The following is a 12,965-nucleotide window of genomic DNA, read 5'->3' on the forward strand; positions in this document are numbered from 1 at the left end:
TGTTTGTTTCTATGAAAATTATATATTTTTAGAGCTTTAGTCTAGATATTAAATTACTCATTACCTCATAGACCAATAAATGATTTTTTGTCCTATTTTTAAAAGCATAGCACTGCTTTAGTTACACTGTCTACACTGGCCCCTTTTGACTCGTAAGAGATAATTTCTTTGTCTCTTTAATCGGTGTGTTATATATTACAACACTATGATGACTTGCTGCTAGCTTCAGTTATCGGGGTGAGTTATTGAGTGAGTGAGTGATTGGTCGAGTGAGTGAGTGGGTGAGGTTTTGGTCTATTTTTAGCTTTATTCCCACCACAACACTTCCGGCGACATCAATAATGGGATTTACAGATTGTTTCCATGTAGAAAATGGAGTCATGATCTTTTTTCTTTTTTTTTGTTCTTTAACGCCGCACTTAGCAATATTCCAGCTATATGACGGCGGTCTGTAAATATTCGGGTCTGGACCAGACAATCCAGTGACTTTCAACATGAGCATCGATCCACGCAATTGGAATCGATGACATGCATCAACCAAGTCAGCGAGCCTTACCACCCAATCCCGTTAGTCGCCTCTTACGACAAACATAGTCGCCTTTTACGCCAAGCATGGGTTGCTGAAGACCTCATCTACCCCGGATCTTCACGGGCCAGTCATGATCTGTGCCGTCACTTTCACCACTAACGCCACCATTCATCCACCGTAAAAGCTCTGGTAAATGAACAAAGTGAGTATAGTTTTCGTCGCTTGTAGTAATATTCAAGCAAAAGAATGGGGGACATTTGAAAAGGGTTCCACAAACTGTACCCATGAGAATCTGACCCCTGACCACCGGCCTTAAGCGCGAATAGCGAACGCTTTAATCATCGGATTACCCCCATCGTCCCTTAATGAACACAGAGAGCCTGACCACCCGATCCCTTAAGTTGTTTATATGCAATAATGTAAAAAATGGAATGCGTTTCGTCAAATACAGTTGAAGCTTAAAATAAAATATATTTTAGTCGTTAGGTCTTGCAGCTCACATGGGACTATTGTTTCTTACATACTTTAACATAAACTTAAAACAGTTTAAAAGCCAATATCGTTTTGTGCAACCGGGCCCTAGGATCCAACATTTACACGCACGCACGCACGCACGCACGCACGCACGCACGCACGCACGCACGCACGCACGCACACATGACACACGCAAACTCGCTCACTCACAAATGATATTCCTCCGCACCAGTCAGTATTCAATCCAGAAATGTGTAATCCGGGCACTTCGACGAAACATGACAACAGAATAGGTAAGCTGTTAATAAAACGACACTACCAACCCAAGTTCATCCCACTTGAGAAAGCCTCTCCGTTTCGGGTACTTGATGTGAAATATCGCCATGATGAAGATTCTTCTTCCAGTCTCCTCTTGGTTCTAGTCTTCCCTCGCCCAATATCTTGTCCTGGGTCGCATCTCCAAAGTCAATATCCTTTGTTTTCCCACTGATAAACACTGAAAATATTCATCAATCAATAGCATGCATTATACTCTAAATTGTACAGCAACAAGGCAAAAGGTGAGCAGGGCTCACTTATACCCCCGACTTCGATCCCAACATATTTCTAAGTTCAAAACATAAAAAGCAACATTTTCTCAGAAAATCAGCTAATCGAAAGCAAACTTTGCACTGCACCTCTCTTATTGGCATAGAAACTGGAAAAGAATCCATGAAGTAGTTTTCAAGTTATAGGTCGCATTAACGTTGAAATTAACAAAGTTCTAAGTTCAAAACATGAAAGAAATCTTTCTTTTTTTCAGAAAATACACATATCAAAATCAAACTTTGCACTGCAACTCTCCTATTAGTACAAAAAGTGTTCCTTAACTTTTCATGGAAAAGAATCCATGAAGCAGTTCTCAAGTTATTGGTTACACGAATGTTCAAAAAAAGGTCAAAATGTGAAAAATAGCTGTATGCATCACCCAAACACTAACCCATCGCTACCCAAAACATCTATAACACCCATCCCATCACTACCCCACTCATCTATAACATCCATCCCATCACTACTCCACACATCTATAACACCCATCCCATCACTACCCCACACATCTATAATACCCATCCCATGACTACCCTACACATCTATAACACCCATCCCATGACTACCCTACACATCTATAACACCCATCCCATCACTACCCCACTCATCTATAACACCCATCCCATCACTACTCCACACATCTATAACACCCATCTCATCACTACCCCACACAACTATAACACCCATCCCATGACTACCCTACACATCTATAACACCAAACCCATCACTACCCCACACATTTATAACACCCACCCCATCACTACCCTACACATCTATAACACCCATCACTACCCCACACATCTATAACACCCTTCCCCCATCACAACCCGACACATCTATAACCACCACCCCATCACTACCCTACACATCTATAACACCCATCCCATCACTACCCCACACATCTATAACACCCATCCCCCATCACTACCCCACACATCTATAACATCCATCACTACCCCACACATCTATAACACCCATCACTACCCTACACATCTATAACACCCATCCCCCATCACTACCCCACACATCTATAACATCCATCACTACCCTACACATCTATAACACCCATCACTACCCTACACATCTATAACACCCATCCCATCACTATCCCACACATCTATAACACCCATCCCATCACTACCCTACAAATCTATAACATCCATCACTACCCTACACATCTATAACACCCATCCCATCACTACCCCACACATCTATAACACCCATCCCATCACTATCCCACACATCTATAACACCCATCCCATCACTACCCTACAAATCTATAACATCCATCACTACCCTACACATCTATAACACCCATCCCATCACTACCCCACACATCTATAACACCCATCCCATCACTATCCCACACATCTATAACACCCATCCCATCACTACCCTACACATCTATAACACCCATCCCATCACTACCCCACACATCTATAATACCCATCCCATCACTACCCTACACATCTATAACACCCATCCCATCACTACCCCACACATCTATAACACCCATCCCATCACTATCCCACACAACTATAACACCCATCACTACCCTACACATCTATAACACCCATCACTACCCTACACATCTATAACACCCATCCCCCATCACTACCCCACACATCTATAACACCCATCCCATCACTATCCCATACAACTATAACACCGACCCTATCGCTACCCCACACATCTATAACACCCATCACTACCCTACACATCTATAACACCCATCACTACCCTACACATCTATAACACCCATCACTACCCTACACATATATAACACCCATCCCATCACTACCCTACACATCTATAACACCCATCCCATCACTACCCCACACCTATATATCACGCGCCCCATCACTATCTCGCACATATATATCACTCACCCCATCACTACCCGACACATCTATAACATCACACCCACACACCCACACACCAGGAAGTAGACCCAACAGTACCTGCGCTCTCCCTATCACGAATCCGCGACAGTTTGGCAATACAAGAACATCTGTGCCGAGTGCACTTGTCCCTCGATATACCACATCAAAGTGATATATCCCCGTGTGATACACTGCTACCCCAACCAGTTTCCAGGCTGCCCGCCCCTCATATGTACACAACAGATCGATAAAAAGCTATAAAACCTGCCCGTGGTTCTACCTAATTATTTCTGGCCAATTAAACATTTCATATTTTTTTTTAGGCGTCTGATTTGTGGATACTTCCTCATGAAAACACTGCATGGCAACGTCATAGCCACGAATCATTCGCAGTGTTGGTAGCCAACCATTGTTTCGTGCTGAGGCAAACTGGACGTAATTATGCCCGGCTGTTGGACTCATTAATAAGCTAATAACTATATCTTGATGTCAGGCCAGAAACAAGTACATTACCTTGGGCAGAACGCTGGATATGTAATGTTCTGAATCAAACTTGTTTGGGCGGAATTATTGACTGGGTTGAAATGAACATTGATTTGATAACGGTAAAACAAATATGGATAAACGGGCGAATGTAAAGCTGTTGATTACTTAAAACTTTGGTGTACATGTATTTAGTATTTAGCTACCCGTGCATGTTCATGTACTGCCGCGGTTAATGTTCGCGGACAGCTCATCACATCCCAATTGCGTTGATAGATGCTCATGCTGTCAATCACTGGATTGTCTGGTCGACAATAACACCCCACCCAACCGCATCCCAGTTGCGTGGATAGATGCTCATGATGTCAATCACTGGATTGTCTGGTCGAGTCTCGATGATTTACAGACCGCAGTCATGTTGCCGGGCTATTGCTGATTGCGGCGTTAAACAACAAACAAACAGCTACGTAAACAGCAAATTACTTGAACTGCCACCGGCACTTACCCATATGACACATCATGGTACTACACAATGAAATTGACGGTCAAATGTAACGAGTTGTGTGGTAAATGCTGTCTCAAACCTAGAATATGAACACATCTCTACTTACGTTGTACCTTTATCAGTCTGTGTACAATAAAGCCAGTGTTGATTCTGTTGTTAGCCATTGTACTTACCAATAATCACGAAGGCTTCTTTCAATAAGTCACCATAATCCTCATATTGTTACTAGGCGTTAATCCATAATCCCAGCCCCCGTGTCCGAATCACGGACACGCACAAAGCGGGACAAAGCACACAGTCCCTACCCCCACGGGCTGTAGGCTTCACCCCCAGGCAGTCAGGCACACGTTTGGAGTGTCCAGATTCAATCCGTCACAGTATTTCCTTCACCATACACGAACATTAGATGTTTTCGTCTTTCAATTCATCACCCTTGACACCCTTGTTTTTTTCATTTGACCAACTGACCACATATGGCCAGTTGCGACGTGTAAATATCCCGACTGTAAATGTTCAGAGAGCACATACTGTACGTATCCGTTGCAATTGAAAGGAACAAACCACTTGTCATTTCACTGTCATGCGAACTGGGTAACACTGTCACTCACACCAAACACAGTGATACTCCGCTGATTGATAACCATTTGATTAAGTGGGTGAGATAGGTAAATAAGGCCCGTTACCTAGTCTCGTGCAAGTATTCACAGCCATCGCCTAGAGTTCGTGTTGTGTATTACAGCTTGTACATTTCACTACTCTTACCGTCAAACCGATCTGCAATGTACAACAAAGCTGTCAATCACGACCAATACCGTTTCGCAACCGACATAGAATAAGAGCTATAACACACAAGCGACAATCAAAACGTTCGCTAATACAAATCATACAAACGTGATATATAAAAAAAAGTTATTGAATTTTGCGACCGTCCATTTCAATACCATCGATATGTGAATGGCAAATGTCAAATAATTTCCAACATTTATGTTTGTCCAACTGTAGTCACGTGACCTTAGAACTAATCGGTAATCCGATAATCTCGTTTTCTTTACTTCTAGTGTCGCCTTCTATAATAACTCACGGTATGGCGGTCGGCTATCACTGTTTATGTCATAAACGTTTTTATGAAAGCATAGGTACAAGCACCGACCCTTGACTAAAGCAGAGCGCCGTGACACAAAGGGTTGCTGGTAGTCAAGTCATTATTCCCGTATTTAGCCGTTCCCCACTCCGTAGAAACTTTTTCTTTTATCTGACATTCAAAGAATATATTGCCCATGGAAGGCAAATATGCAGTGTCTGATTTGTTTATGTTGTTGTGTGTTCGAACACATCGGAGTGTTGTTAGATGACCCCGTGTTGAAAGTCTCGTCATTTATTGGAGATTGAGAGTCCACTGTTTGTACGTGGATTGATTTTATGGTTCTGCCTTATTGATTGGCCTTTGTTATTGGTAATTGAAAATAACAAAATAAGTACCGATAGCATTATGTTTTCTATTATATTTGCGTTTGTAAACAGTTATGTATTTTCTTGTACACCACTGTATGCGTGTTAAAAGACAGAAAGTTTTATAACAGTTCAGAAAGGCTTATATAGCGAATAACACACCATGAACCATCACCATCAGCAGCAGCAGCAGCAGCAGCACAATCAACATCGGCAGCACCATTGTCGTCGTCAATATATATGAATATGATAAAAGTAACAATGAAGATATTCCTAATACTGCCACCACTGATAATGATGATGATGTTGACGATGATGGTGGTGGTGGGGATGATGATGACGACGACGACGACGATGATAATGATGATGATGATGTTGTTGATATCAACAATAACGATTTGAGTATTTTTTTAATTCTTATGGACAATCTATTACATAATATCCTTAAAACCCTATTCAATCTTTAATGATTACCGTGATGAACCAGAAGAAATCATCCTCCCTAAAACAGTGGTCAATCTCCTCTCTTTTATGGTGAATATCACGAAATGGAGATAAAACCCACTGAATATGTGACTATGTAATGAAATGCACGTTTGCATGTATGATCTGTATGAACGATTTCGGTTTTAGTACTGAAAGAAAATATCCGCCACTAGTCAGTAACACTGTGGCGAATCCACCTGCTATAGATGCATTGGTTGGGCATTTATAACTGATAAGAACACTCTCAAGTACGCTCTGGTTTAAATCCGTTTGACGTAAACTTTCTTAAAAATAGTTTGGGATTTGAAAAATGAGAAGCAGATTGAAAAGAAAGGTCTTTCACGTCGCACGGTTGAAACAGGCGCGTCAGGGATATCTATCAGGCTGTAGCAAGCGATAAGGTAGAAACGTTTGTTAGATAAGCTTTCGTCCACACACTTGGTTCACTTCAACGACATTGTCTTCAGTGAGGGATATTAAGCGGTTTAGGGAAATGTGATTATATATGTTAGAGAGGCACAAGCTATGGGGATAGGGCTCAACTTGTTTGTCAGATCTAAAGAGCTTAAACGGAAAGTAATACTGAACTGTCGGGTAAAAGAAAGTATACACTTTAAAATTGGATTGGCCCACAACATTACACATGTTGCTATGCTGAAAATAGTCAGGGAAACAGTGCAATAAATAACCATCGAATAACAATATTTTGTTGTTTCATTATAGCATACTTTCTTTTGCCCGACAAGTTATTATGAGATTTGATCAATATTTCATCTTATAACTTATTTTGACGTAATATGAACTAACTTCACGTTTTTGTTTATTAATGAAATAACAGTTATTGTTGTTGAACTGGGGGAAAGACAAATTCATGACCAACAGGAAGTAATTATTAGTGAATAATGATCACACAATGAAATGTTGAAGGGAAACACAGCAATATGTAACAGCAACCTTATCAATGTGTCACAGAAACTACGTGAATACGTCACAGCAACTATATCAATAAGTCACAGCAACTGTCGATGTGTCACAGCAGCTATGTGGATATGCCACTGCAGTCATGTGGATATGTCACAGCAGATATGTAACAGTAGCTATGCGGATATGTCACAGCAGTTATGTGGATATGTCACAGCAGTTATGTGAATATGTCACAGCAGCTATGTGAATATGTCACAGCAGCTAAGTAAATGTATCACAACAGCTATGTGGATATGTCACAGCAGCTATGTGGATATGTCACAGCAGTTATTGTGAATATGTCACAGCGGCTATGTAAATATATCGCAGCAGCTATGTGGATATGTCACAGCCGCTATTGTGAATATGTGACAGCAGCTATGTGAATATGTCACAGCAGCTATGTGGATACGTCACAGCAGCTATGTGGACATGTCACAGCAGCTATGGGAATATGTCACAGCAGCCATGTGAATATGTCACAGCAGCTATGTGAATATGCCACAGCAGCTATGTAAATATATCACAGCAGTTATGTGGATATGTCACAGCAGCTATGTGGATATGTCTCAGCAGCTATGTGGATGTCACAGCAGCTATGTGGATATGTCACAGCAGCTATGTGGATATGTCTCAGCAGCTTTTTTAACCGTGACATTGCCGCAGCAACAATGGGTTACCGGTAGACGAAAATGACCAGCGTGATAATGACTTAAATGTTGTTGTAAAAGGCGTTAAACCCCGCATCACCCGCTCACTCTCCGCTGCTGTAATCATTTATAAACACCCAAATGAAACTGAAACAAGACTACTGACCAGATGTTAATCATCAATCTTATGTTATGAATATGTAACCCAATAAATCCTATTTTATGAATATGTAACCCAATAAATCCTTTCTACTCAAATTTCCAGCATCGGTGTCCGTGTCAGCGACCACTCGGGACCTAACGGGACCACTCGGGTCCACTCGGCTTATTCCGCTACCTACAATACCTCGGACAGCAGTGGAGTGATGGTTTTGCATGGAATAACTAATAATATTGTGAGAGAGTGAGTGAGTTGGGTTTAACGCCGCCTTGAACAGTATTCCAGTTATATCGCCTCGTGAGGGCTTAATGTGGGAGGAAAGCCCGAAGTGATGCAGGTCTCAGACGTTTACCACTTCGGTGAAACCCACGAGCACGGGTATGGTGCTGACAAACCTAGAAACATAATCAGGGCGAACCGAGATTCGAACCCACAATGATAGGTTTCTGGTGTGCCCAAGGGACGCAACTCTGCACAGCGAATCGCGGCGCCTTAGACGACTGGGCCACCCGTGCCCCCAATAATGTTGTGACGTCAGATCCCGCCACGTATAGGTCCTATGACACGGCATTCCTTTTTCAAGTGTGAAAACTCGTTAGTCTGTACTTATCAGAAACAGGTACACACTTTGATTTAAAGAGAAAAGCAAATGGAAACAATTTTAAAAATCATGTTTGGTTCTCGACTGACGCAAAGTTTTGTTGTCTTGCGATAATCACGTGCACGAAATTAGTTCCAATATGGATTCCTGGCAGTGCCGGTCGAGGTCCAATGTTTGGACTGAACCGTGCAGAGTGGGTTAATGATAAGTCATAAAACAATATTGACCCTGTGATCGATCTATATGATTAATGCCAAATGGTTAATTCTCCGGAGACAAGCCTCATTCTCTTCTTAGTGAGTCCGGATTTAGTGTTAATCCCTGATATTGGAGACCCATTAACCCCCGTCCAGGTGAATAGGTGTACATTGATTAACTAGGAAAGTGAATGAGTTGATTTGGTGATAAGGAACGGGTGGGCCAGTTGCTTTGCAGAGTTGCGTTACTTTTAGGCGTACCAGGATCCCGTGGTCGTGGGTTCGAATCCCTTTATTAGCGCTGATTATGATCCTTGGTTTGTCAGCACCATAGCCGTACGTTTCACCAAAGTGTTAAACGTCTACGGTCTGCATCACTTCGGGGTGAGGTGAAGTGAAATGGGGTTTAACGTCGCGTCCAAGATTATTGCACTTATATAGCGACGTGCATGCACGTGTATGTGTGTGTGTGTGGCTGCTTGTACTAGTCCGGACTGATGCCTATTTATAGTGCTAGCTCACTGAGATACCATGCCGCAGTTTAACATGAATACCCCACTCAGACACAGTATACTGACTCCGAGCCGACCAGTCCTTGTTTTAGCCCCTTAATGCCAAGCGCCAGACAGGGTAACAACAAGTACCATCTTTTAACGTCTTTTTGTAGGACGCGGTCGGGGATCGAACCGAGGACCTTCCGCTCACTTCGGGGCTCTCCTCGAAGATTAAACTAAAACGCAATGATTTGTTTCCCATAGCTGAAATAAAGAATTGTTCAAAGCGGCGTGAAACACATCTCCGTCGCACACACACACACATTGCTGATTGTGGCGTAAAACAACATTCACTTACTCGCCTCGTGAAGATCCGGGTCTTCAGCTACCCATGCTTGCCGTAAGAGGCAGCAAGCGTGATCAGGTGGTCACTGATTTGGTTGATGCATCTCATCGTATTCCATGTGCGTAGGACGATGCTCATGATGTCAGTCACTGGATTGTCTGGTCCAGCTTCGATTCTTGACAGACTGTCGTCATACAGTTGGAATATTGTTGAGTGCGGCGTCAAGCAACAAAGAAAGAAACATACAAACCTTACTCACTCACAAAGTCTTCTTATCGATAGGCGCACCTCCTCCGTGGTCTTGTGGATAGAGCGTCTTGCTTGTTCTTTCTGCGCCTGGCGTTCGGTAATCAAGAACTGGTCGGCTCGGAGTCAGTATACTATGTCTGGGGTATCCATGTTCAACTGCGGCATGGTGTCTCAGTAGGCTAGCACTAAAAAAATGGCATTAGTCCGCACTAGCAGGTGCATGCGAGTCGCAATATAATTGCAATAATCTTGAACTCGGCGTTAATATGATTTAGCATTATTTAGCTAAATCGGTTTATGGTCAGCTCCGCATAAACAATACTAGTAACTTTTCCCATTTACCATGTTCCACCATTTGTTTACAAACATTCTCCTTTCACAAGACACGCCAGTATACTCCCCATGGCAACATACGTCATTTCTCCCATGACGTCACTACACGTGGTCTCGTGACGTCACTTCTTTTACTCCCCAACCGTCAAGTCATTCTAACAACACAACACAACGCGTCCGGCGGTTAGCATTTCACCTCTTTATCCTGGGTATCACAATAGACACAGTCAAAGCGCAAATTAGCATACCGAGGGATAAGGTAGTGCCGCTTACGCAGGAAATAGATACTCTTTTATCACCTTTTAAGAAGAAAACAACATTACACTACTTGCAGTCCTTGGTGGGGAAACTTAACTTTGTATGTAGGGCAATTCCGATTGGTCGCGCCTTTTTAAGACGCCTCATTGACGCACAGCGCGGAGGGTCAAAACCTCACCACAGAATAAGGATAACACAAGGCATACGCGAGGACCTCAATTTATGGCGGCAATTTCTTCAAAACCACAATGGCACTACTGAATTTATAGATTCAGAGTGGATCAATTCATCGGATACACATTTGTTTACCGACGCGTCAGGTAACCATGGTTTCGGAGCCTTTTTCGTGGGCAGATGGGCCAATGGCAGATGGCCTAACGAGTGGGTGCAGAATGGATGGACTAAAGACATCACTATGCTAGAGCTTTTTCCAATTGTATTGGCAGTAAGACTGTGGGGCAGACATCTACGAAACAAGCGAGTGTTGTTTGTTTGTGACAACCAAGCAGTGGTAGCAATTATCAATAAACAAACAGCAAAACCACCACGAGTTATGTCGTTGCTTAGGCGCCTGATACTCCTCTGTTTACAACATAATATCTTGTTCAAAGCATCGTATATTCCTACGCATGCAAACGTTATAGCTGATGCACTTTCGAGATTTCAGTGGTCCAGGTTCAAAGAAGCAGCACCGCGGGCAGACGAGATACCAGCACACATACCACAGGACATATGGCAGATCTGACGACAGAGGTGCAACGTCTAGTGCAGTCTTCTCTAGCACTCAACACATGGAACCTGTATGAGTCTGCACTAAAGTCATTTAATGTTTTCCGCATCTCTTTCAGCCTGCCACACATTTGGCCCGCCCCGGTTGATCACCTTATGCATTTTATCGCTCATCTCTCCTTAACAGGAAAATCTCCTCGCACGGCAAAGTCGTATATATCAGCATTAACAACATGGCAAAAGTTACATGGTATGCATGACCTAACATCCCATTTTCTTATTCAGAAAGCCTTGATTGGATTTGTCAGACAGAAACAGAAGGCTGACACTCGACTCCCAATTACAGTTGACTTATTGTCTGTTATTGTCACAGCATTACCGGTAGTTTGTGCTTCAGTTTACGAAACGTCTCTTTTCACAGCTGCATACCTGCTTGCATTTTTTGGATTCTTTAGAATCAGCGAGCTGGTGGCAGGGTCAGCCAAGGATTTCTCGCATAAGGCGTGTCTTTTGTCTGATATTCATGTGGCAGCAGATATAAGTCACATAACGATATGTTTACGCTCATCCAAAACGGATCAGGGCGGCAGAGGTGTGCAAATACAAATAACAGCTATCCTTCACTCTAGACTGTGTCCTGTCAGAGCAATGCAACAGTTTCTATCCATCAGACCACCAGTGCACGGTCATGTGTTCGTCCATTTTGATGGACGTCCTTTAACTAGATTCCAATTTCAGTCAATGTTAAGAAAGGCCCTGTCATTTTCTTTACCACACCTCAATCTTCATTTGTTTTCGTCACACTCTTTTCGCATTGGAGCGGCTACCACAGCAGCAATTAATGGGGTTAGTTCCAAGCAGATTCAGGAATATGGGCGTTGGAAATCAAACTGTTACAGCAAATATATCCGCATTACTCAACTCACCACTTAACAGTATACCTAGCAGAAACAAACACAGACTCACCAGCCGTTCCTGCCTGTTGCGGTTCCACGGGAGTAACGGGATAATACGTACTTTTTCACTAACTCTAATAATATACAGAATAAAATAAAAAATAAATAAATAAATAAATAAAATAAAATATAAAATAAATAAATAAATAAAATAAAATAAAATAAATAAATAAATAAATAAATAAATAAATAAATAAATAAATTAATAGGTAAAGATAAAGCAGATGTTATTATAACAAAGATGCTGCTAGTGTGTTTTAAGTTTCAGATGTATGGTGTATCGGGTCCAGTTATATGGTCCGATTCCACAACCATCTGGCCACTACATCGGACTCCCTACTGACGGGTACCCGCTGGCATGCAAAGGGCGGAATGAAGTGGGGGGAATTCCGCAAAGGCAGTGGATACACTTGTTGCCCGCCATCCCTAGCCGAAGTTTCTGGTTATCCACCTTGGATCAAATGATCTGTGTACAAACGGGACAAAGGAACTTTATGAAAACATGTATCTGGACATAACATACGCTCAACTTAAACTCCCGAATACCAAATTGGTATGGTCTGACATGTTGCCTCGACAAACCTGGCGAGGAGCCAGCAATGTTAAAAGGATTGAACTGAAAAGAAAATCGA

At 42.4% G+C, this 12,965-nt stretch overlaps 2 protein-coding genes across 2 annotated transcripts in view; one reads left to right on the top strand and one right to left on the bottom strand.

Annotated features, from left to right (window-relative positions):
• The window catches only part of LOC139462034 (uncharacterized), a 36,827-nt gene extending 35,346 nt beyond the window's left edge, over window positions 1-1,481 (bottom strand). Inside the window, exon 1 of the mRNA XM_071243534.1 lies at window positions 1,327-1,481. Coding sequence (XP_071099635.1) covers window positions 1,327-1,388 — 62 coding nt within the window. The 5' untranslated portion in view covers window positions 1,389-1,481. The remainder of the gene's footprint in view (window positions 1-1,326) is intronic.
• A 2,995-nt stretch (window positions 1,482-4,476) lies between these two features.
• On the top strand, window positions 4,477-11,457 carry LOC139461639 (uncharacterized). Its single transcript, XM_071243105.1, has 3 exons — window positions 4,477-4,508; window positions 6,093-6,313; window positions 10,918-11,457. The coding sequence occupies exons 1-3, from the start codon at window positions 4,477-4,479 to the stop codon at window positions 11,391-11,393; spliced, it is 729 nt and encodes a 242-aa protein (XP_071099206.1). The 3' UTR covers window positions 11,394-11,457.
• Window positions 11,458-12,965: the final 1,508 nt, after the last annotated feature.

This window comes from Haliotis cracherodii, unplaced genomic scaffold (assembly GCF_022045235.1).
Source record: "Haliotis cracherodii isolate W230 unplaced genomic scaffold, xgHalCrac1.p SCAF_15, whole genome shotgun sequence".
Classification (NCBI taxonomy): Eukaryota; Metazoa; Mollusca; class Gastropoda; order Lepetellida; family Haliotidae; genus Haliotis; species Haliotis cracherodii.